The sequence below is a fragment of the Cervus elaphus genome, chromosome 11 (genome assembly GCF_910594005.1).
Source record: "Cervus elaphus chromosome 11, mCerEla1.1, whole genome shotgun sequence".
NCBI classification, from domain to species: Eukaryota; Metazoa; Chordata; class Mammalia; order Artiodactyla; family Cervidae; genus Cervus; species Cervus elaphus.
This window is the reverse complement of record NC_057825.1, coordinates 73,967,632-73,988,950: the sequence shown is the minus strand read 5'-3', so window position 1 is coordinate 73,988,950 and position 21,319 is coordinate 73,967,632. Positions and strand designations below refer to the sequence as shown.

At 50.5% G+C, this 21,319-nt stretch overlaps 1 protein-coding gene across 1 annotated transcript in view; it reads right to left on the bottom strand.

The window, feature by feature from the left end:
- Positions 1–4,961: 4,961 nt before the first annotated feature.
- KCNK12 (potassium two pore domain channel subfamily K member 12) overlaps positions 4,962–21,319 on the bottom strand; it is a 48,677-nt gene continuing 32,319 nt past the window's right edge. The window contains exon 2 of the mRNA XM_043918076.1: positions 4,962–6,008. Within this exon, the coding sequence (XP_043774011.1) occupies positions 5,107–6,008 (902 nt within the window). The 3' untranslated portion in view covers positions 4,962–5,106. The remainder of the gene's footprint in view (positions 6,009–21,319) is intronic.

The window sequence follows — 21,319 nt, the reverse complement described above, 5'->3', positions numbered from 1 at the left end:
TTTTCAGCGTTCCAAGCCTCCTCGGAGGTGTGGGGAAGGGTGAGATCATTATCCCATTTTGCAGATGGGGAGACTGAGGATCTGAGAAAGCTGACTGCCGGATGCAGAATGAGAATCCAGTCTTCCTAGCTTCTGAATAGGTGGCCTTTCCACCACACCACAATGTGAGCACTCTGTGTTTAGACAAGGTTTAGGGTTTAAGACATTTGCCCTTCAAAATCACCCAGGCAGCTGCCAAAAAATTCCAAGGCCTGCCTGCTTCCCCCCTGCAACCACTAAAATCAGAATTGGGGCATGGGGCTGGGGCATCAGTATCTTTCAGAGGTCCCTTTGGAAAGCCTAGTGCACAGCCAGAACTGGAAACCTTGGGCACAGTTGGGACTGTTTCCCCAGTGCTGGTTCCTCCACACCCCTACTTTCTTTCCGGGCCTGGCTATCAGTCTGCTTTGGCCCATCAGGGGAAGCGGCCTAGGATGTCTGTTGGTGCCCTTAGCTCACGTGAATGACACTGTTGTTTTCCAGAGTAACTCCCCCAAGACGCTGCCACCCAGGCCCAGTCCTCAGAGCCGATGTCTCTTGGGGCCCCCTGAGAGGAGGTGTGATCAGGGAGGTGGAGAGGCAGGCGGCTCTGACAGACAGAAAGCAAACAGCTCAAAGGGGTGGCAGGCTGCATTTTATTCATCGTTAATTTCAACACCCTTCAAACCCTCTCTTGGAGTGCTGCTCAGAAAAATAAATGTATTGTTTAAGAAACCCTGCAGACTGGCCCCGCATGCTCTAAATCCCTCCTAAGAGAACAGGGAGCATAGAAAATGATCTGTAAAGCAAGGGGGAGCTTCCCTAGGGAAGACAGGGTGGAAGAGGGGATGGAGTCGGGGGGTGGAAGGGGAGGAGGCTGACAGCAAGGGGAAGGGGAGGGTCTTGGGTCAGGTTGGTGCAGTAATCTCACCACTCCAGGGTGGAGACTGGCTGGGTGGGCACGGTGCCTGGAGGTGTCAGAGCTGCTCCAGGGGCCAGAGTCCAGGCTGATGGCCCTGTCCTTGGGGTCAGGGGTGCTGTCAGCAGCCCTCTCCCCCTCTCCCCCACCCCACAGAGTAGGGAGCCTTTGGCAGCACCAAGCAGCATATTTTCTAACAACTGTTCCAACAAAGAAATGAGCCCCAGCCAGTGCCTCTTCTGGACTCAGAAGTGCCTCAAGCAGTCTGTCTGAATGTGCTTTCCAGACAGTGAGCACGTGCAATTGTGCTTTTTGTTTGTGAAAAATGTAAAAAGTTACAGTAAGATGGAGCCGTCTGGCCCATGGCTCCTGCTGTGCTCCTCACCCACCTGGGAGGGGGCGCGCAGGAGGCAGGGCTCTGCTGGGAGGCCTGTCTGAGGGACGGAGGAGCCTGAGTACATTCGGCAGCTGTTTTCCAGGGTTTGGCTTGGGTTTGGTGGCTGGCTTCTGTGTAAAACACAGATCTGTGCAAAGTGTTCATGAAATTCCCCCAAGACAGGGAGGAATTTTCCAGGCCCTTGCAGATTTCCAGGGAGCTAAAAATGCAAAAATCCTTCTTCTTAAAGTAGCCCAGACTGGGATTTTTCTTTTCTTTTCTTTTTTTTTTTTGCCTTGGGGAAAGGGGCTAGTAGCTCTTTATAAAGCTGACACGTGTGCATGTGTGTGTGTGTGAGCGCATGTGTGCATGAGGCTGCAATATGTGACACTCCTGGCAAAAGCCCAGGATTGCCTGGCATTTTCCACAAGCTGAGGGCCTGAGGCTGCCTGAGCCTTCTGCCTCCTCCGCCAGACCCAGACAGAAGCACTGGCTTCAGACAGAGAACACAAGGGCCTGACTACTTGGTCTTCTTACTGAACACGGCACCAAGGCGTGCCCTTGCCCACCCGGCTCTGGAAGGCCAGGCTCCTGTCTAGGATTCTGGCCTCTGCATGGCCACAGCTGGGTGACAAGGGCTTCTTAGAGCCCATGCTGTCTTTACCGGAGCCTCACAGCCCCAGCACGAGAGGAGTGAGTGTGGGCCTCAGGTTAGGAAGCAACTCTTGGAGCCTGAGGGCACTGTGAGCTACCAGCTGTGGGTCAGACCGGAGACCCCTGTGTGGTGGGAGAGGCCACAGCATCTAAGAGAAAGGAGCACTTTCTTAGCCAGGGGTTCAGAAACCTGCACCAAATCAGGGGTCCCTAATGATGTCTATAACCCTGAAATGAAAGGAGGACCCCATCCCAGCTTGTCAGGCAGGTCTAGTTCTCAATGCTCGCCCTCAAGCAGGATATCAAACAAGCCCTTTAGCTCTGGGTCTAGGTTCCGACAATCCCACTGACCTTGTGAGTTTGGCTTTTCCAAGGGAAGCAGCCCCTTTGGCCTGAGGTGAAAGACAATGTTTATTGCGAAGCGGAGAGTAGATTAAGGGAACGTGAAGAAAAGTACATGCATACCACTGAGCCCTGATCTGCCACTGTACACTAGAGGGCCGGTGTTTCTCTGGGAGGTTGCTGAGGAAGAGAGGTCCCTTTCCTGGCTCCCTTGAACGATGCTTTCAATTCCCTCAGAAGCGTGCTCAAGCTGTCTGCAACTGCCTCCTTCCAAAGCGAAAGCACAGGAAAAGAAGTGAAAACAGCTAAGGCTGCAGCATGAGCAACCCAGAAGAGACGTCAGGGAGCAGCGGTGACAAGAAGACTGCCAAGGAAGGTGGCGAGCTTTTCTTCTCTGGAGGCAGATCCTGTTCCCTCTCGTGGGGATGGGATTCTATGCGGTCCTGTTCGTGGTCAGAGGATTGCTGGACGCCCCTTCTGGCCTGCCTAGCTCAAGCAGCCTTGATGACTGTGTCTTAAGTCTTCTGTGCTGTTCCTGGGGCTCACCTTTCTGGGTAGGTTGCTGTTTTGCCTGTTGTTAAGTCCTCGTGGTCTAGGTATCTCTGTCACGGGAATGTCTGCTTTCCCTCTGGATGGCTCAGATCCCCAAGTTATTTCCCGTTGCCTAGGTGACATCTCTAATTGGATGCCTTTTCATCTTTCCTTCTTTTAAAGGGACAGACCTGAAACCTTATTTCTAGGTCCCATTAGAGAACTCTGCCCTGAAAACATGTGTGCCTCTCTGAACATGTGGTCCCTTCAGTGTGACTGCAGCTGTCGCTCACATGGAGGAAGGGGTGGCGGGGTTGGGAAGGGTGGCTCATGGAGCCAGTCTAGCTGATGTCACAGTGCATCCTGGAAGTGTGGCTCTCTGGAAGCCTACCCTTCAGGAATTGGCAAGATTGACTTCTGTCCAGGCCCGCTCCTCACTGGCTTCACCCCCAGATTAGGGTCTGTGTTTAAAAGCTAATTTAGATCCAAATTAGAAATGACCCCTCACTACCCAAAAAAGAAATGATCCCAAAGTAGCTGGAGAGTTGCTCAGATCTGAATTTGTCTTTTCCTTCCTGCCATGAACTGGAAGGGGTGAGGGGAGGCTGACATTCAAGCATGACTCTTAATGCTGTGTGTGTTGTTTGAGAGTTCCAGGCACATATGCTTCCTTCATTTCCAAGAAGGGAGATTTCACGGCTTCTGATGCCTTTCAGGCAGAAGGTGTGAAGTGTCCTGGTGCTTTTCTAAGACTTCCTGTCAGAAGCTGTATATATATTGGTGGGTCACACTGTGTCTGACTAGACTCTGGTATTTGTCCTTGGGATCGTCATCTTTTTAGATGAGAAAATGGGCCGATAGAGGATTGTTCCTTTATAGTCCGAGACCTTCATCTCTTCAATGAAGACTGGGCATCGGGCCTTCCTCCAGGTGGATGACTGTCTGCGAGGCAGAGGGTGAGTCTAGGAGAACCTGTCTTTCAGCTTGAGGATCATCCAGACCAAAACTTGAATCCCAAAACTGCTTCTTCCATCCACCAGCTTTCTCCCTCCGGCTTGCCTCCACTTCCAATATAGACTGTGTGTGTGGAAAAAAACACGTTCACCTGAGTATCAGAGGGACCCACAGGGCTCAGAATGGGATGTATCCCAAACACATCATGGGCTCTGGAGTCATGTTCTTTGTCACTTGCAGGATGGCTGCTTTGGTTCCCAGGGCTGCAGGCCCTGGTGCCCACCGGTGCAGCTAGCAGAGCCCTGCTGCAGGGGAGAGGCAGCAGGAGGGGGTGCTCTGCACCCCTCAGGCTCTCTACAAGGGAAAAAAAGGTTGAGAAAAAAAATCCCCACCAACAAAGAAAAACTTGTCTGAGAAGACTCAGATGTTCCTGGCAAACAACAAAAAGCATTCCCGCGGATGATGCTGGTGAAAGGAAGGAGAGTTGAGGGGATTCAGAGATGTGCCCTGAGCCACAGAGATCAGCCAGCTGAGGCAGAGCTGGGCTTCTGTAGCCTGAGTGAGCCCTGCAGACCACTGCAGGCTTTCCCTCCTTAAACAGAGTTGCCCAGCTCCATGTTCTAAGTGGACTAACTCCAGGCTGAGAAAGGCCTCCTAAGCCCCTTACCATGGCAATTCCCAGATCTCTGGGAAATGCCACCGTCCGCAAGTTGGTGCTATGCTGCATCTCATTGCATAATACTACACCATTCTCTGTGTGTAGCGGCTGTTCTATATATATACATTAGGAGGCAACATATGGCTCTCCCCACCCCCACCTGTCATAACTGTGACTATATCATTTCTGACGACCAGAAGGAAGCTGCTAGGCTGGGCCAGGATTCTAAATGCTGCGGAGGTAATTCAGAGCCATGGAAAGTTGCACCATATGCTTTGGGGTTGCCAGCTGCTTATGTGCATGGAGGCGGGGTTTAGTGCCAGTCTGCAAAACCCTGGGGCGGCACTCCCCTGGCTGCCGTGCGCACCAGGCGAGGGTCTGGGCTGCCACTTTTTCTCTCCCCGGAGGAGAATCTGCTGGGGACCACGGTTCTCCAAGAAGGGGACCCACAAGAATAACAGGCTCCCCCAAAACCTGCCCTTGATAACATCAGGCCTGGCCAAATAGTATTTCTTTAAAAAAAAAATTTTTTTTTGTTTTTGTTTTATTTTATTGGATAAAGGTTAAGAAAGCGCCAGCGTCTGAGAGGAGGGCAAACGCCGCCCGGCTGCACGCCAGTCTGCTTGAGGGTCCATGGCGCGACAGGTTGCGCCTCTACCTGGAGGCGCTGGTCTCGGCCAGGCGGTTGTTCATGATGCCCAGCGCGCCCACGCCGCCCGAGAAGCCGTTCTGGCGCGTGTTGACGCACACGCTGCGCGGGTAGCCGTTGGCCGTCTCCGACAGCTGCTTCTGCAGCAGCGCCAGCGACACCTTGTTGGAGGCCGTGAGGTCGCGCATGGAGATGAGCTCGCCCGACAGGCGGCGGCCCTCGGCGTCGCTGTCGCGGGCCGCGGGGTCGGCGCCGAGTGCGGCCAGGCGGCGGCGCAGCCGGGAGCCCGGGGTGATGGCGTTGCGCCGGGCCAGGGGCGCGCCGGGCGCGGGGCAGCAGCGCGCGCAGCAGCGGCAGCTCAGCTTGCGCAGCATCCAGTTGAGCACCTGCTTGATGAGGATGGAGATGACGTTGAAGAGCGAGTAGATGCAGCACACGCCGAGCAGGATGAAGAGGAAGTTGCCCAGGCGGTAGAGCCCCTGGTTCCGGTAGGCGGCGTGCTGGCTGCTCACCAGGTCCCCGAAGCCGATGGTGCTGAAGGTAACGAAGCAGAAGTAGAGTGAGTCCACGTAGTCCCAGCCCTCCACGCTGGTGTACATGGCCGAGGCGCAGCAAGACAGCAGCACGGCGAACAGGCCCAGGATCAGCAGCACGTGGTACACCGAGGGCTTCCAGCCTGCCAGGCAGTCGGCCTCCGAGAGCGCGGAGCCGCGGCGGAAGGTGGCGGGCAGCAAGCCGCTCCGGCGCAGCTGGCGCTCCCGGCAGGCGCGCATGATGAAGGCCAGCAGCGAGATGATGCGCTCCAGGAAGAGGTTGAAGAACAGGATGGTCCCGGCGCAGCCGAACAGCCCATAGGCGATGAGGAAGGCCTTCCCGCCCACCGTGGCGGGGGTGGTCATGCCGAAACCTGTGGGGACAGAGCAGGGGTCAGCGCGGTCCTGGCTGGACAGGTGGTCCCCACCCGGCGCGGCGCAGTTGTATTCAGGTGTTGACATGGCTCACATCCTGAGTGGCACCACTCACCTGGAGGAGAAGCAGTGCCAAGACATTTCTCTCCCTTGGCGGCACCAGATATGGTTCCTAAGTCTGGACAACCACTAAACTGATGGAGGATACATGACTCCTCTTCTGGGGGATCTATAAATCAATACCAGTGGGGTGAGAGAGTCGCTAGGAAAGACCCATGGCGAAACATAAAACAGCTGCACAGGGGAAGACTTTGAGATACCCACAAACCACACAAGTGTCATCTGCTCTCTCACCACTCAAATCGTTGGGTTTTTTTTTTTTTCAATGTACCAGTGGCACACTTGGGCCTTGTTAGGACAGAATTCCATAAAGGCTTCATTTGATAGAATCGCTGGGGACCAGGTAGGATGTATTCAGTCCAGGTAGCTATATTTGATGGTCTCTGAAAAGGGGTTTATGAAACTGACAAAGGATTGTTTGAGAATGAGTACCCAGCCTTCAGAGAGTGAGCCTGTCTCTGCCATTGGACATCAGCTCTTTCTCACCCAAGGACCACCATCAATCACCCTTGCTCCACTTGTAGCCAAGGGAAAGGTTTCAGCCCAGCTGGGTCCTGTGCTGCTGTGTGTCTGGAGTGACTTTTATCCTGAGAGGTCTGCTCTAGGCCTGGGCAGCTGCTTACTGCTTTGAACTCTTATAATTAAGTCTTAATTTACCCACTTGTTCAAAGCACAGTCTTGAAGGGAGTTTCTTTATCGACTGATTGCTGCAGAAGGCTTGGCTTCCGGCCAGGGTGCTTGGCCCATTCTGGCCAGGGTCCTGCAGATTGGCAGCTCTGCTCCTCCACCATAAGCTCTCAGCCAGCTGCCAGCTGTGATGTCTTTGTGGGACCCATAGCTACCTGACTCTGGTTATGGGAGGGGATGTTATCCCTTAGCATGAAGATCCACTGCTGCTTGGAGTCTGAGCTGAAAACATATTATCAGAGCAGCACGTCAACACCTCTGCAGCTAAAATTCAGGGGCATCCCTGTTTAATGCATACCCAAGGTCAAGAGGTCTACCTATGCCCTGTTAGTGGGGTAGGGCCAGCTCTGGGAAAGGGGTGGCTTAACTATTTCCCTGAAAAACCTAGAGAAAATTTTTTTTCAGAATGATCCCTTAAATGTGTATGCTAATCATTTTCTAGAATCCTTGGAGGAAATGCCCCATTGCCTGACATTGTCTTCATCTTATGCTTAATGACTCAACTTAAGAGAAAATCTTATACTGATACCTCTGTTGAGGAAGATGTCTCCTCCTAGGGATTATGTCCCTAGGTTCAGAATTTTGCTATAAGAGTGTGAAAAAAAAACAAACTAGCAGTGTAGCCAGGAGTTCAAAAGAGGGATTTTGCTATACTTTAAAGTCAAACTCAAGTTTCTGAATTCATAAAGAAATCAACTCTGAATCAATATGACTATATGCGGAGTGGGAGTGTTTGTATTTGTCTCTGTGTGTGTTTGTAAAAGAAATCCTACTAACAGATTGATAACCCAGGTGTCCACCAGCATAACTAATTCATGGTCAATTCATACAAGAAAATACTATATAGCAAAGAAAAAGCAAAGACCACTGCTACCTGCAACAACATGAATGAACCTCACAAAAAGACTGTTAAAAGAAACTGGACACAAAAGTATTCCATTGGCATAAAATTCAAAGCCAGGTAAAACCAAACTACAGTACCTTTTTAGGGATGCATACCTGACTGGTAAAATTACAAAGGAAATTGAGATAAAAGTCAGAATTGGAGTTTGCTCTGGGGTGGCAGGGTGGGATGAATGGAAGGGGACTCAGGGAGACTCTGGGGTGCTGGAAATGATCTGTTGATCTGAGTGGTGGTTACATGAGTGTTCGTTGTATAATAACTTTTCAAACTATGTTTTAGGAGCTTTTTTACTCTTATGATAAGAAAAACCTCAAAATGCCTAGATGATTAGGAACTGTGAGGGATCTTAATTCTGGTCTACCTGTCACTGTATAGGTGAGGGAGCAGGGGTCGAGGGAACATGACCTGCAGCTCGTGGGGGACAGATGGTTCGTGGGGGGACAGATGCCATACTTGTGTCCTGGCTTCTTGCCTGGTGCTTAGACCATCATACACAACACTGCTGCTACTCATGAAGGGAAAACAACACCTCTGGTTGGGGGATCACTTGGCTAAATTCCTAAAGAAATGAAAAATGCTGAGCCTGGAATATTAATACTATGCCGAAGAGAATATTGAATGGAATTTTCCTGTTCTTTAGAATTTTCAGCTAAAAGCTTAGCGTGACATGTAATACATTAGCCCTCATTCTAAAGAGAAGTTTTAAATATTTATTTATTTGACTGTGCTGAGTCCGAGTTGTGACATGCAGGATCTAGTTCCCAGACCAGGGATCAAACCCGGGCCCCCTGCATCGGGAGCTTGGAGTCTTAGCCACTGAACCACCAGGGAAACCCATAAAGAGAAGTTTTAAATACACCTACATTGTATCTATTAAATCAGCAAAATAGGGTGGCCAGTAACCCATATCACCCACTTCCAGGCTGTACAGAAAGGCTAGAAAGTACCCAGGGATAGTGGGAGATGGTCTTGAAATAGGAGGGTGCTGTGGCATCCCCAAGGCAAGAGATGGTGGGGGTGGGATTGGTCAAGAGAGCATGAGGCTGCAGCAGGGGCAGCCTCGCAACTCGTTTCCTGGTGGATGCTGGCTGAACTGCAGACACTTGTAAACTCAGCCTGGAGCACCGGAGCAGAGCATGCTGAGGGTTCTGGGAGAGCCAGAGGTGTCTCTGGGAATCTGACCCTGTGCTGGACAATTCCCTGGGCCGAAGGCTGACTGGTGCAGCTCACACAGGCAGGGGCAGGAAGTGGGAGGACTAGTGGGAGCAGTCTCCTAGGGCATCCTGCACCAGAGTCGGGGGAGAGTGACAGGGGGCAAGTGACCTCTGCAGCCAAATCTGAAGAGACTGCCCAGGAGGGCTGCCTCCTGGATCATGGGGACCTGAGGGGCGGAAGGCAGGGGAGCATGCAGTGTAGTCATAGGAAGCACCACCCACTCAAGGAAAGGTGCGGGGTGGTGGTGCCTGTGTTTGGGGGGATCACCAAAGACATACTGGCTCCATGAAAAGGTATGCCTATCCTAACAGTGGGTGTTGTGGTGCAGCCATAAGGCCAACCCCTACTGGCTCATTCCTTTTCCCAGACAACACTGAGGACCTGGTTTGGCAGGCCTTGTGCTACACTCAGGGCTTTGGTGGAAAACCAGACAGATGCCCTCACAGATGACCTAGGCTGCCTTCTTAGACATTTTACACAGCTCCCCACTTACCCCTCTGCTCTCAGTGGCTCACCCCTGGACAAGGGCAGAGCTTTTCCCTGCTGCCTCCACGCAGAAGCTGGGCCAGACCTGGTCCTAAGGTCTCCTCGTGGCTATGACTGTAGGCCCCAAATGACACCAACTGTGTGACTGGCTGCGGCACTTTTAGCCGAAAATGAAGACGACAGGCAGGTAGGAGGTTCCCTGGCATCACAGAGGGCACCCAACGCCAGGGTCCCTCTCACTGGCCTTCTCCTGAGGTCTGGCCCTGTGCCCACTTCACCCCCCTTTGCTTTCCTACAGACCCACCATCGGCTCAGCTCCAGAGACAGGGTGGAGGGGGCACGGTCCACTGTCCTTCCCCATCAGCACCAAGAGTCTCAGAGCTCTGCGGGTGCTGAGGGCGGTAGGGTCAGTGCCTGGTGCTGCTGCCTAGCCAGATGTTCCCACAATGGAAGAACAGTCCCCCCAAACCCTGGCAATCTGTGGGGAGCCAGGCTGGCTCTGGAGAAGGGCCTTGAAGCTTCAGCCAGAGAAAAGGCAAACCCAACCACCCAGAGAATTCCCCCTTCCCCCACTCACACTCTGCAGAGGCGTAATCTGTCCCTGGGTTCGCACCAAACCTGCTGTTTTGTTTATGCCACAATTGATCTGCCATCCCAGTTTGCAGAGAGCAGACACTTGGGGGCTTTATTATGCCACTTTGACAAAAGCTGTGAAGCTCATTCCCACAGTCTGTCTGGTGCCGCCTTCGCAAATGGGGCCCCAGTGACAGGGCCTCTGGAGTTCAGCTCTGAGAGCCTGGAAGCGAGATGGGGAGGCCAGCACTGATCTGTCTCAGGCCCTGGGTGGCAGCCTCTGTGCTGGACACTGGACATGTCCCCTCATCCCATCCCCTCGGCCATCCTGAGAGGGATGCATCATCAACCGCAACAGTGCAGGCAAGGGCATGGGCTGAGTAAGATACTCAGCGAGTTACTGTTTGTAAGTGGCTGAACTGACTCTGGTGCCATTTTTCACTGCACCAAATGGGACATTTGGGTTCATCATCTGGGGCAACTTTTCCCACTAGCTCTGCAGTGTCATCTTGGTGGAGGGGAAATATAATTTATAATCTAATCTGAGATACTTGACAGCAAATAATTACCCCAGGACAACAGGTGTAAGCCACAGTGAATCCAAGCAACTGGGATGCATGATTAAAATGCAGATTCCAAGGCGGGTCCCACTCCAGAGACTTATTTAGAATGGCCCAGGACTCTGCATTTTAACAAACGTCCCCTGATGATTCTAATGTGAATGGGCTAAAGCGCTTCCTTTAAGAAACAATATAATACTCTATTGTTAATGACCCTACTGGTTGGAATTTGCCTAATTTCAAATACTTTGATTTAAATTCCCTAAAACTTTTTTTTTCAGCTTTAGAGAGTTGTAGTTGACATATAAACCTGTAAGATATTTAAAATATACATCATAATGATTTGTTGGTTTAAATTTCAAGTAACATAAAACCCTTGCTGTGGACATTGCAGCTATCTCCTTTAACCATCACCCCACCCCCCACCCCTAAAGTATAGCAGCCAGGCCCCTTGAAGAACTGACCCAACAGCCAAGGGTGGGCTCCATTAGTCTAGCCCAATCTGGAAAATCCAGTCCCTTACTATAACTGGTTGGAGGATATAGGCCTAAGCCAATCAGTGCAGGGCATTTTCATGGCCACAGAGTTTGGCTCAGGGATGGGCATGTGACCCCATTCAGACCAATCAGATGAGAGGAGAGTTTCACTGATCGTTTCTGGGTCAAATGCTTCTCACTTTTAAGAGTGCTGCCCTGGGTATGGAGGGAGCAGGAGGTGGCCCCAGGAGTGGTTGGTGGCCATCTGTGACCATGAGGAGCCAGCTTAGATGAAGCTGACACTGCAGAAGGCTGGGTCAAGTTGTCCTGAAAGCCCCAATGAACTGTCCAGTCAAACGGGCCAGGCTGTCTGGCCGACCTTTGGGCTTCCAGGTACATGAACCCATGAATCCCTTCTCCTGCCTACGCCTTCTGTCACGTACAACCAAACGCACTCCAGCTGGTGCCAATGGTTAAGGGCCTGGTTAAACAAGGAAACAGTACCAGACCTGAACTCAAAGCTTTGACTTCTGTTGTAGCTCCTATCAGCCAAGTGACTGAAGCAAGTCACTATCACTAACTCCTCTGAACTTCTGTTTTTTCATCTGTAAAATGAGCTCTTGATACAAACCCTCTCTGAACTGTAAGACAGCCTGCCGATGGGTGTTGCTCAAGATGAGTCAGTAGACTTAATGGAAGGTGGAGAGAATTCCCATGATTTAAAAAACAAGTTAAAATGAAACAAGTTTATTTACTGCAGGACTTTTCAGAGTGCTCACTGTGTTAACATGAAACCATGAGGGCTATGCTAACACAGTCCAGTGTTCCTCAAACATAAGCCATTGACCGTAGAATGTATTTAGTCACCTCGAGTGACTTGGGTATTTCAAAAAGTAATCTTTAGGAAATGCCATACTTTATGCTCACGAAAAACTAAGGATGAGACATTTAAAAACGTGTGTGAGGATTTCCCACGTTTTAAAAAAGTCACTGCAACGCTGCAATGCCTTTGCAGTGCCTGGCATGTAGAATGTGCTGGGCCAAGTCTGTTGAGTGAATGCATTGACTGTCACTCTACTTGTTTGGAGTAGTGATTCTCTGACTCGATTATCTAGGACCAACCTGGAATCTTATCAGGTTCTGAGGTGGCATTCATTATTCCAAATTTCTAACCTGGCTCCAGGTGAGGCCACTGCAATTGGTCAGTGAACCTTACTTTCAGCACCAAGTGCAGATGACTTAGAATTAACTTCATGGGACGGTCTCAACAGTGAGTTTGGGAACCCCTTGGGAGGAGGGACCATTATATCAGCAATTTGGAATTATAGATTATATAGGCTGCTCAGGTTTGAATCCTAGCTCCACTAGGATTTGTCTTTGAGCAAATTAATTAACCTTTCTGTGCCTCCATTTTCTGTACTAAACTGAGTCAATACATCTAAAACTCTTAGGATAGTGCCTGCCTAGCGTATTGTGCTATGCGGTGCTCAGCCGTTTCAGCTGTGTCCGACTCTTGGCTGAAGCCCACCAGGCTCCTCTGTCCATGGGGTTCTCCAGGCAAGAATACTGGAGCCAGTTGCCACGCCCTCTTCCAAGGGATCTTCCCGACCCAGGGATCGAACCGGTGTCTCCTGTGTCTCCTGCATTGTAGGCAGATTCTTTACTGCTCAGCCACTGCAGAAGCCCTTGCCTAGCACATTAATAAGCGCTTAATAAAGTCTTCTTTCTATTCTTCACAGTGGACAAGGGAATCATAAATAAATTAGGCAGTGATAGTTATTTGCTGATTCAATAACTGAAAATAAAAATTTCAAGAACCTCTCAAGGATGAGAGTTAAATGTCAGGGACAGTGAGAAAGCTGAGGTCAGGGGGGCAGTGGGCAGAGGAGGGGAAAGGACCCATTTGGACTCATCAGATAAAATATAGATCTCCCAGATAAACCTGAATTTCAGATAAACAAATGAACTTTTTAGTGTAAGAACATCCCAAACATTGCATGGGCCATATTTACACTTAAAAAAAAAAAAAGATTCGTTGTGTTTCTGAAATTCATATTTAACTGGGAGTTCTGTATTTTTATCTGCTAAATCTGGCAGCCCTACCCATGGCCTACTTGTCTGCTGGGCACACTCCTCTGGGAAGCATCTCCCAACACCCCCCTCTCTTGGGATCCTTCCTGACTGCTGGAGGAGGGGTAACAGGCTCACTTTAACACTCAAGGGGCCTAAAGCTCACACAGAGCTGGGCCTTGCCCAAGGCCAGGCCAGCAGCTGGGTCTTCCAGCACCTCTGCCTCTCCAAACAGGAAACAGTGGGAGATGTGGGGTGGGCTGTGGGGCAGAGGCTAGAGCAGCCTTCAGGCGGCTCTGTGGTTGGAGCTGACACTGACTTGGGGAGAAGGCAGGAAGTACAGGGCCATGCTCTATGGAGGCGGGCTGGGCACTTGAGAGGTGAGACTTCAGTTAAGACTCACATAAGCCCCAGGTCTGGAACCTTGAGGCTGCCCATGTCATCCTTCTCCAAGTCCCTTTCCTGAGGAGGACAGCCGAGCAGCCTGGCCAAACCTTCTGGGAGGGTTGAGAATGAAAGGAAGGCTGGAAGAAGTTATTAAAGCATTTAATGAGGAGTGGAAACATGGAATATGTGATAATTATATTATCACATAATAGCTGATATGTATTGTGCCCTCACTTTTTCCAAGCACTATGCCAAAGCTTCATGTAAATCAATGCATCCATTCTCACAATTCAGTGAGACACAGGGTGTCATTCATCCTAAGTCATAGATTTTTTTCCCTCAAGTTTTAACACCCCTGAAATCAGGATGCACCTTATAATCAATGACTTAGTGTATTTGGCAGCATTCAAAATTCTTAATGGCATACATTATTGGTGCATCTATAATTGATGGTGTCTTAGATTTGATGAACTACAGTGGGAATTATTATCATTCCCGTTTGTGAGATTAGTAAACTGAGTCACACTTAATAAAGGCACTTAGGTTAAATAACTTGCACAGATCACAGAGCAAGCAAGTGGCAGAGCCCAGTGCGAAACTAGAGAAAGGACTTTGTGATGCGCTAAGAGAGAGTCAAATGCACGAGAGTTCAGACAAAAGAGACGTAGGCTGCTTTTGGCTAGAGCAGCAGTTCTTAACTCTGGCTTCAAAGTGGAATCTCCTGGGAAATTTAAATTAGTCCCCAGAGCTGCTTAGGTCAGGGCTGTGTTCTCTTGCAGTGACTGAGAGTCTTATGGAGGAAGAGGTATTCATGTTTAGTCTTAAAGTGTGGATGGGACTTTGAGAAGGAGGAAGTTAGAGATATGGTGTGCCCTGCTGGGAAAGTGGTGTGCACAGGGCCAGGGTAAAGGGCTGGGTCCAGCCTGGCTGGCTCCCATGTGCCGCTTGGTATCCAGCCCACAGACAGCGTTCAGCAACTCTTGCTGATGGAGTGAGTGACCCTGAGGCAGAAGGAGGAGGGCAAGGCTGGGGACCCTCCTGTCCACCTTATTCTCAGGCTGAACTTGCAGGAGCTCTGTGGCAGTGAGAGTGTCACCTGACACCTCTAGAAGCTTCTCCATCATCTGGGCGTGGCATCCAGCAACATGTCTGGCCTTGTACAACAGAAACTCACAAACTCTGACACACTCGATTTCGGCTTTGGAGAAGGTGATGCCTCCCCCCAGCGTGAAGACCAGAGCCTGAAGCCAGCCCAAAGGGGATGTTGACACTCACTTGGGACAGCTGAGGTCACAGTGGCCCCATGAGGTGAAGGGACAAGTTATTGGTGGAGTCGTCTTGGGTGTGTGTACAGTAGAAACTCACAAACTCTGGAAACATCAAGCTCAGTGAGCCTCCCTTCCTGCAGGCTTAGGAAGGGCCAACATTGGCTTTCTTGGAGAGCTGAGGGCAGGGGCTGTGGCATCAAGCTCTGGCGCCTCTACTCACTAATGGGCCGACGGGGACACGTTATTCTCCCTCTAAAAGTCGCCTGATGACCGCCTACCTCGTGAGGTTGCTGTGAAGAGTGGATGAGGAGGTGGTTCCCTCGTGCCTCCCACAGTGCCTAGAATGTGGCAGGCGCTCAAGAAGCTGCAAGCTTAACTGGGAAACACACGGGCGAGGCTGGCCCTCACATCACAGCTGATGAGCCGCAGGTGGAGCAGGGCCCGGTGAACTACGACTAGGCATTTCAGCAGCAAGGAAAAGCCCCCGTACACACACCCAAGACGACTCCACCACTAACTTGGAGTCCCTTCACTTCACCGGGCTTCCGTGTCCTCAGCCATCCTGGGTGAGTGGAACATCCCCTCTGGGCTGGCTTCAGGCTCTGGTCCCCTTGCTGGGGGGGAGACACCACCTTTTCCAATCCTGAAATCATATGTGTTAGTGGGGGGAGGGGGTTGATACTGGAAAGTGGGCCTGTGGTGGAAAAGCTGACACTCTGGGCGCGGTGTTTGCCGGTACTTGGGTGCATGTGTGTGCGTGCGTGCGTGCTCACTCGTGTCTCTCTTTGCAACCTCATGGACTGTCGCCTGCCAGGTTCCTCTGTCTGTGGTATTTCCCAGGCAAGAATACTGAAGTGGGTTACCATTTCATCCTCCAGGGGATCTTCCCAACCACAGGGATTGACCCTGTGTCTCTTGTGTCTTCTGTATTGGCAGACGGGTTCTTCACCAGCTGAGCCACCAGAGAAGCCCACTAGTACTTGAGGATTTGTCTCAATTGTAAACCAGATGGGAGGCTCCCTGAGGGCTCGGCGCCACAGCGGGGCTGGGGCTGGCCTCACGCCAGAAGCTCCCTGTGTGCGTGTGCTGAGCCGCTCCGTCGTGTCTGACTCTTTGCGGCCCCACGGACCATGCCAGACCCGTCTGTCCCTCGGCTTTCTCCAGGCAAGAATACTGGAGTGAGTTGCCATGCCCTTCTCCAGGGGATCTTCCTGACCCAGGGATCCCGACCCCATCTCTTACGTCTCCTGCATTGGCAGGCAGGTTCTTTACCACTAGCTCCCTGACTCAGTCCAGAGAGGCAACACAGAAGCACACAAGCCCTGTGGAGAAAGCGGGCCCTCTCACTCTCCTGTTCGCTTTTGCTTGTTCTTTGGGGGCCTTTGGGATGATCTTTAAGGGGTGTGTGGGGATGGCTGAGAGGGCCTGGGGCTTAAAAAAGTAGTCTGAACCCCACAGGCTGCAGGTCAGGGATTTTTAACATTAGAAAAGTTTTGGTAATCTGGGAGTGATGGACATGTGACCCCAAGAATCGGCTTTGAATCTCAGTGCTGTTTTCCTTGCCCATGGGGCTAACTGAACCTGCCCCCACCATGCGCTTCATCTGTGGGATTAAGGTTTTTCTCTCCTCACCAAAAATCATTCCGCAAAATGAGTTATTAAAAGCCGGTTAACTACGCCTGCCTCCGGGACGCTCCCGCTTAACAACCTCTCCTGGGGAGCAGCTGTCAAGCTGGGGCCTCGGAGCTGGAGGGAAGATGACTCATTTACATAGAGCCCGTCCTCTGTCCTGCCCCCCTAGATCTGTCCCTGTCTCTCTGATGACTAATCCTCTTCAGGGATGAGCTCACCGCCCCTCCTGCCCACCACAAAAAGAGCAGAGCCCAGAATTTAGCCTCAGCCCAGAACTGCGGGAGAAGACTGACTCCAAGGCCAGGGAAGGCAGGGACAGTCCCTGATGCGACAAAAGTCTGGCTAACAACAGCCGGAGGTGGGGCAAGAGGTGAGGAAAGCCCTGAAGCCCACGCAACCCCAGCCTTGCTCCCCCAAACCTCAGGGTCCCCACGCAGGGCTGTGGAGAGGCACAGGCCACCCCTCAGAAGGGCGAGTAGACCCACTGTGGGGAGAAGGCAGGTCCCTCAACCCAGAAGTGTCCATACACTGTCAACTGAATCACACTTCACCTACAATCCTAGTTGAGAGAGAAGATTCTTTTTTAAAGGGAACCTGTGGTAGTTCCCAGAGAAGGCAATGGCAACCCACTCCAGTACTCTTGCCTGGAAAATCCCATGGATGGAGGAGCCCGGTAGGCTGCAGTCCATGGGGTCGCGAAGAGTCGGACATGACTGAGCGACTTAGCAACAGCAGCAGCAGTGTTAGTTCCTGTCAAACTGTCCTCTCACGCACACAGTTCCAGCTCCTCTCAGTTAATTCAGTTTTTATTCATCTGGAGAAGCACATCCTCCTCCCCGCCCATGCAGCCACAAGCCACATTTGAGGGGGGCCTTTGCCCCCAGGCTGAGGGGAGACACGAGGAAGGGGCTGCTTCTCGGGGCTCTGAAACCATCTCGCTGACTCTGGTTCCCCAAACCTGGCCACCTCCCCACACCTCTCCTCACAGAAGGCAGTCTGCCTGGCTGCTCCAGAGGAGGAAACAAGCCAAGAAACCATGAGAAAAGCAAACTGCACTTGAAGCTGCAGCCAGGTCCAGCTGCCGTGTACAGTAGAGCGGGTCCCCGGGGAGCCGTGGGTATGCCGCGCTGGCCCGCTGACATGGCCCCTTGCCTCAGGCTGGTAAATCAGCGTGAACATCTCTGTTAGGGCCTGGCTGGGTCAGGAGGGCCCAAACCTGTGGCCCCTGCACTGAGGCTAAGTAGGGAGGGGTGCCTCCTTCTCCAGATGGGGTGGGGGCCATCCCAGCTGCACATTCGGCTCTCGGCTGCCCCGCAGGGAAGGGAGGCTGATCCCTGGCTCACAGGAAGGCAGGGTGCAGCGGAGGATGTCTGGAGCCTACTCTGTGCCCCGCACTCTGCTGGTGCTATCACAGATACGTCCCCAGAGCAGCTCCTGGGTGTGCTGGGGGAGTGTGTGACTTCTGGTTATTATTCAAGTGTGGAAACCAGGGCTCAGAGAAGTAAAATAGTGCCTGAAAGAACACCCCCAGCACTCAGGCCTCAAGCCCCACATTCACAACTCTTTCCATTCTGCCTCTTAAGGCCTGACTCAGCCTTTGGTTCAGAGATTGTGGCTGTGAGTTTGCTTTGAAACATGCAAACAATCATACCATGCAGGAGGACTGACTGTGGCCAAAATGCCTGCCCTGGACCTATGGCAGGAATCTGTACCAGATCCCAAGCAACGAGAGACAGGGGCCGGGGCACAGAGGCGTTGAGGACCTTGCTGAAGATCACAGAAATTCCAACTCAGGCCCGCCGACTCCAAATTCCACTTTCCTTCCTCATCACTTTGTTTTAACCCCCTTGCCCCATTTGCACAGAGAGGGCCTGATGACTTGGGACCAGACTCCTGGTTTTCTGGAAATATTCTCTGTCCCGGTCATTCTGAACTTTGTCCCAGACCCAATGCACTGAAGCACAGCTCTGCCCAGATCTCTCTCCTGCTTACATTGCAACAAACTCCCAAGGGACAGGAAGATCCAGAATTTCTTAGGCTTAGATTCAAGGCCCCATTTAACTTTTCTAGCATCATCTCTCTTTGAACCTTCTTCTTCAGGGTCACAGGTCCCCTCACTGATCCATACACACACATTTTCATTTACCAGGTAATTACTAAAATCTTGCTTCATAATGGACACCACATCATGGGGATATGAGGTGAGCAAGGAGGGCAGAATCCCAGCCTGAAAGAAGCTCGTGTCTAGCAAGCATACCATGAACACTCCCTCCTTCGTGCCTTTGTGCAAACTGTTTCCCATCTTTGAAAGTTTGCAATAATTTCTTTCCTTTTCTGTTCACCTACCTGAATCCCATTCATCACCTGGTAGCACTTAGAGCTCATCAGGCATTTAATTATGTGCTGCTCACGATGGCCTCTGTACTACTGACTACGGTCCTGGAGTATTATTTCATCTTGTGTGTTTCTGTGTTGCCTTGCCAATGAGGAAGTGGTCCATGTCTTAGGTTTCTTCTCATCCTTCATAATGCAGGGACAGAAACTGCAGTTTGTCTGGTGACCACCAGTAGGTTCTATACCAGAAATGTGATTTCCATCTTCATTTTAGTTAATCTACCCAACATGTTTTTGAGACCTGCTGTGTGCCAGGCATGGGGGTGGGGAAGAATACTCAGATGTACAATATTGCCCATACCCTGCTGCTAAAGGTCACCAGGAACACACCTGCAGTTCAACAAAATGGAATCTATTGACTCATGGTAACAAAAGACACTGTCTATCATGGGGACCTGGGGGACTCATTTAGGATTTGGCCTTGGGTCAAGTGACTAGGGAAGGACTCAAGAAAGCAGGGCTTTGCTCTGAACTAGATGCCACCAAATCAGGAAACAGAGGATAATTCTAGGCTTGAGTATCTTAATAATTGTTACCTAGAAGGGGGAAATAATGGAGGAAAGCCAAAGCTGTGACTGATAAAGAAATAGCAGTTGCTCACGTTAATCTGATAGGGGTGTTTGGTCATTTCTGTGGTTTGGATGATGTTGTTGATCTGTGTTCAGACATGATGTTGGTGAGTGGTCTGACTTTTAATCTCACTCCACCTGAGTCACAAGGTGGCCTTGGCGGCTGTAGATGTCCTGGGAAAGTGCTTACGTTCAAGGTCCAAACCCCATCCCCACACCTTGTTGCCCAGCTGCGAGTTCCAGGTTGGCTCCTGACTCAGAGGTTGCCTTTGTCTTTCTCAAAATAGTTCTGCTCTTAGTGTTCCATAGATGCTATTTCTTTTTTAAAATTAATTCCTTCCAAGTTTCCCAATATATTGGCTATATATATGTATGCATGTGTGTCCACACATGTATTTAATTACATAGGTGAAATATACCTCTAGATTGTGAAAATATGGGTGATTTTTATTTCCGGTTTTCTTCTGTAATGGTGGTTTAGTCACTAAGTTGTGTCTGACTCTTGTGACCCTGTGGACTATAGCCCACCCGACTCCTCTGTGCATGGGATTTCCCAGGCAAGCATACTGGAGTGGGTTGCCATTTCCTTCTCCAGGGAATCTTCTTGACCCAGGGATCAAACCCCAGTCTCCTGCATTGCTTTTATAAATATTTCATATTTCCTTGTGGTACAAATGTGGTTCAAAAGTATGGCTACTTTTGAAACCATAACTTTTTTCCCAACAAGCACTGTTTTTTTTTAATTATAAATAAAAATGAATAAGACCTACATTTTCAAGAAAATAACCATGATACCTTATAAAAATAACAACATCGGAGACATCATGGGATGCCAGGAGACAAAAGAAAAGATCTGAGTGGGCTTCCTGGAGAAGCAATAAAGATGCGTTACCCAAGCAGGTGGAGGCAATGGGAGACAGTCTTGGAGGTCTGGGTTGGAACATCTGTTCAAGGGTCATATGGATAAGACTTCCCAGGAAGCATGTACAGTATGAGAATGGGGGCCCCTGGAGAAGGGGCAGAAGAGGAGCCCATGAAGGAGGTTTTCATTCAGTCAACAAGTAGTGACTGAGGGCCCATTATCTACCAGGCCCTTAGGCTTTATAAGTGATCCAGACAGACAAAGCACCCTGTCCTCACAAGGCTTACATTTCAGCATGGAATATGGATAATAAACTGTGAGCATATTGTGCAAGTAAACTGCATGGTATACTAGAAAGTGGCAGTGTTATGGAAAGAAGAAGAAAAGAGTTGGCTGAGTGGGTGGAGAGAGCCTGGGGGAGGGAGGAGGTGGTTTGTGGTACTAAGTGGGGTAGGTCAGCACAGGCCTCATTGAGGAAGTAACATCTAATGAAGAACTGCAAGGAGGTGACATCTACAGTAAGGCTGTTCCAGGCCAATCAACAGCCAGAGGCAAGGAGATGGAGGTAGGGGAGAAAGGAAGAGGGAAAAATAAAGGAAACACAGGACAAAGAGATTGGTCAGCAAATCTCTTACGGACACACTCAGGACAAAGTTTCAGTTACGTAAATGCCCCAGAATATGAAAAAAAACCTATTACTCTCATTTTATTTTTATTATTTTTTTTGAATATTCATTTAGTTGGCTATACTGGATCTTAATTGCAGGATGCAAGATCTTTAGTTGTGGCATGTGGGCTCTAATTCCCTGACCAGGGATCAAATCTGGGCCCCCTGCGTGGGCAGTATGGAGTCTTAGCCACTGGACCACCAGGGAAGTCCCTCATCTGACTTTAACATGAGGGACAAAGAGGTAAACAAGTGGTTTTATAAAAAGAGGAAGAAATGCAATAAATTTTCAACTAGATTCCAAGGGACATCTGAGATGCTGAATAAAATTTTTTTCTCTATGAGCAGAACCTCCTGCCATTTTAGAAGGTATTAAGATGTTAAGAATAACCATCAACATTTTTTAATATCTCTGGAACAGTGTATAGAGCAAATTTTTA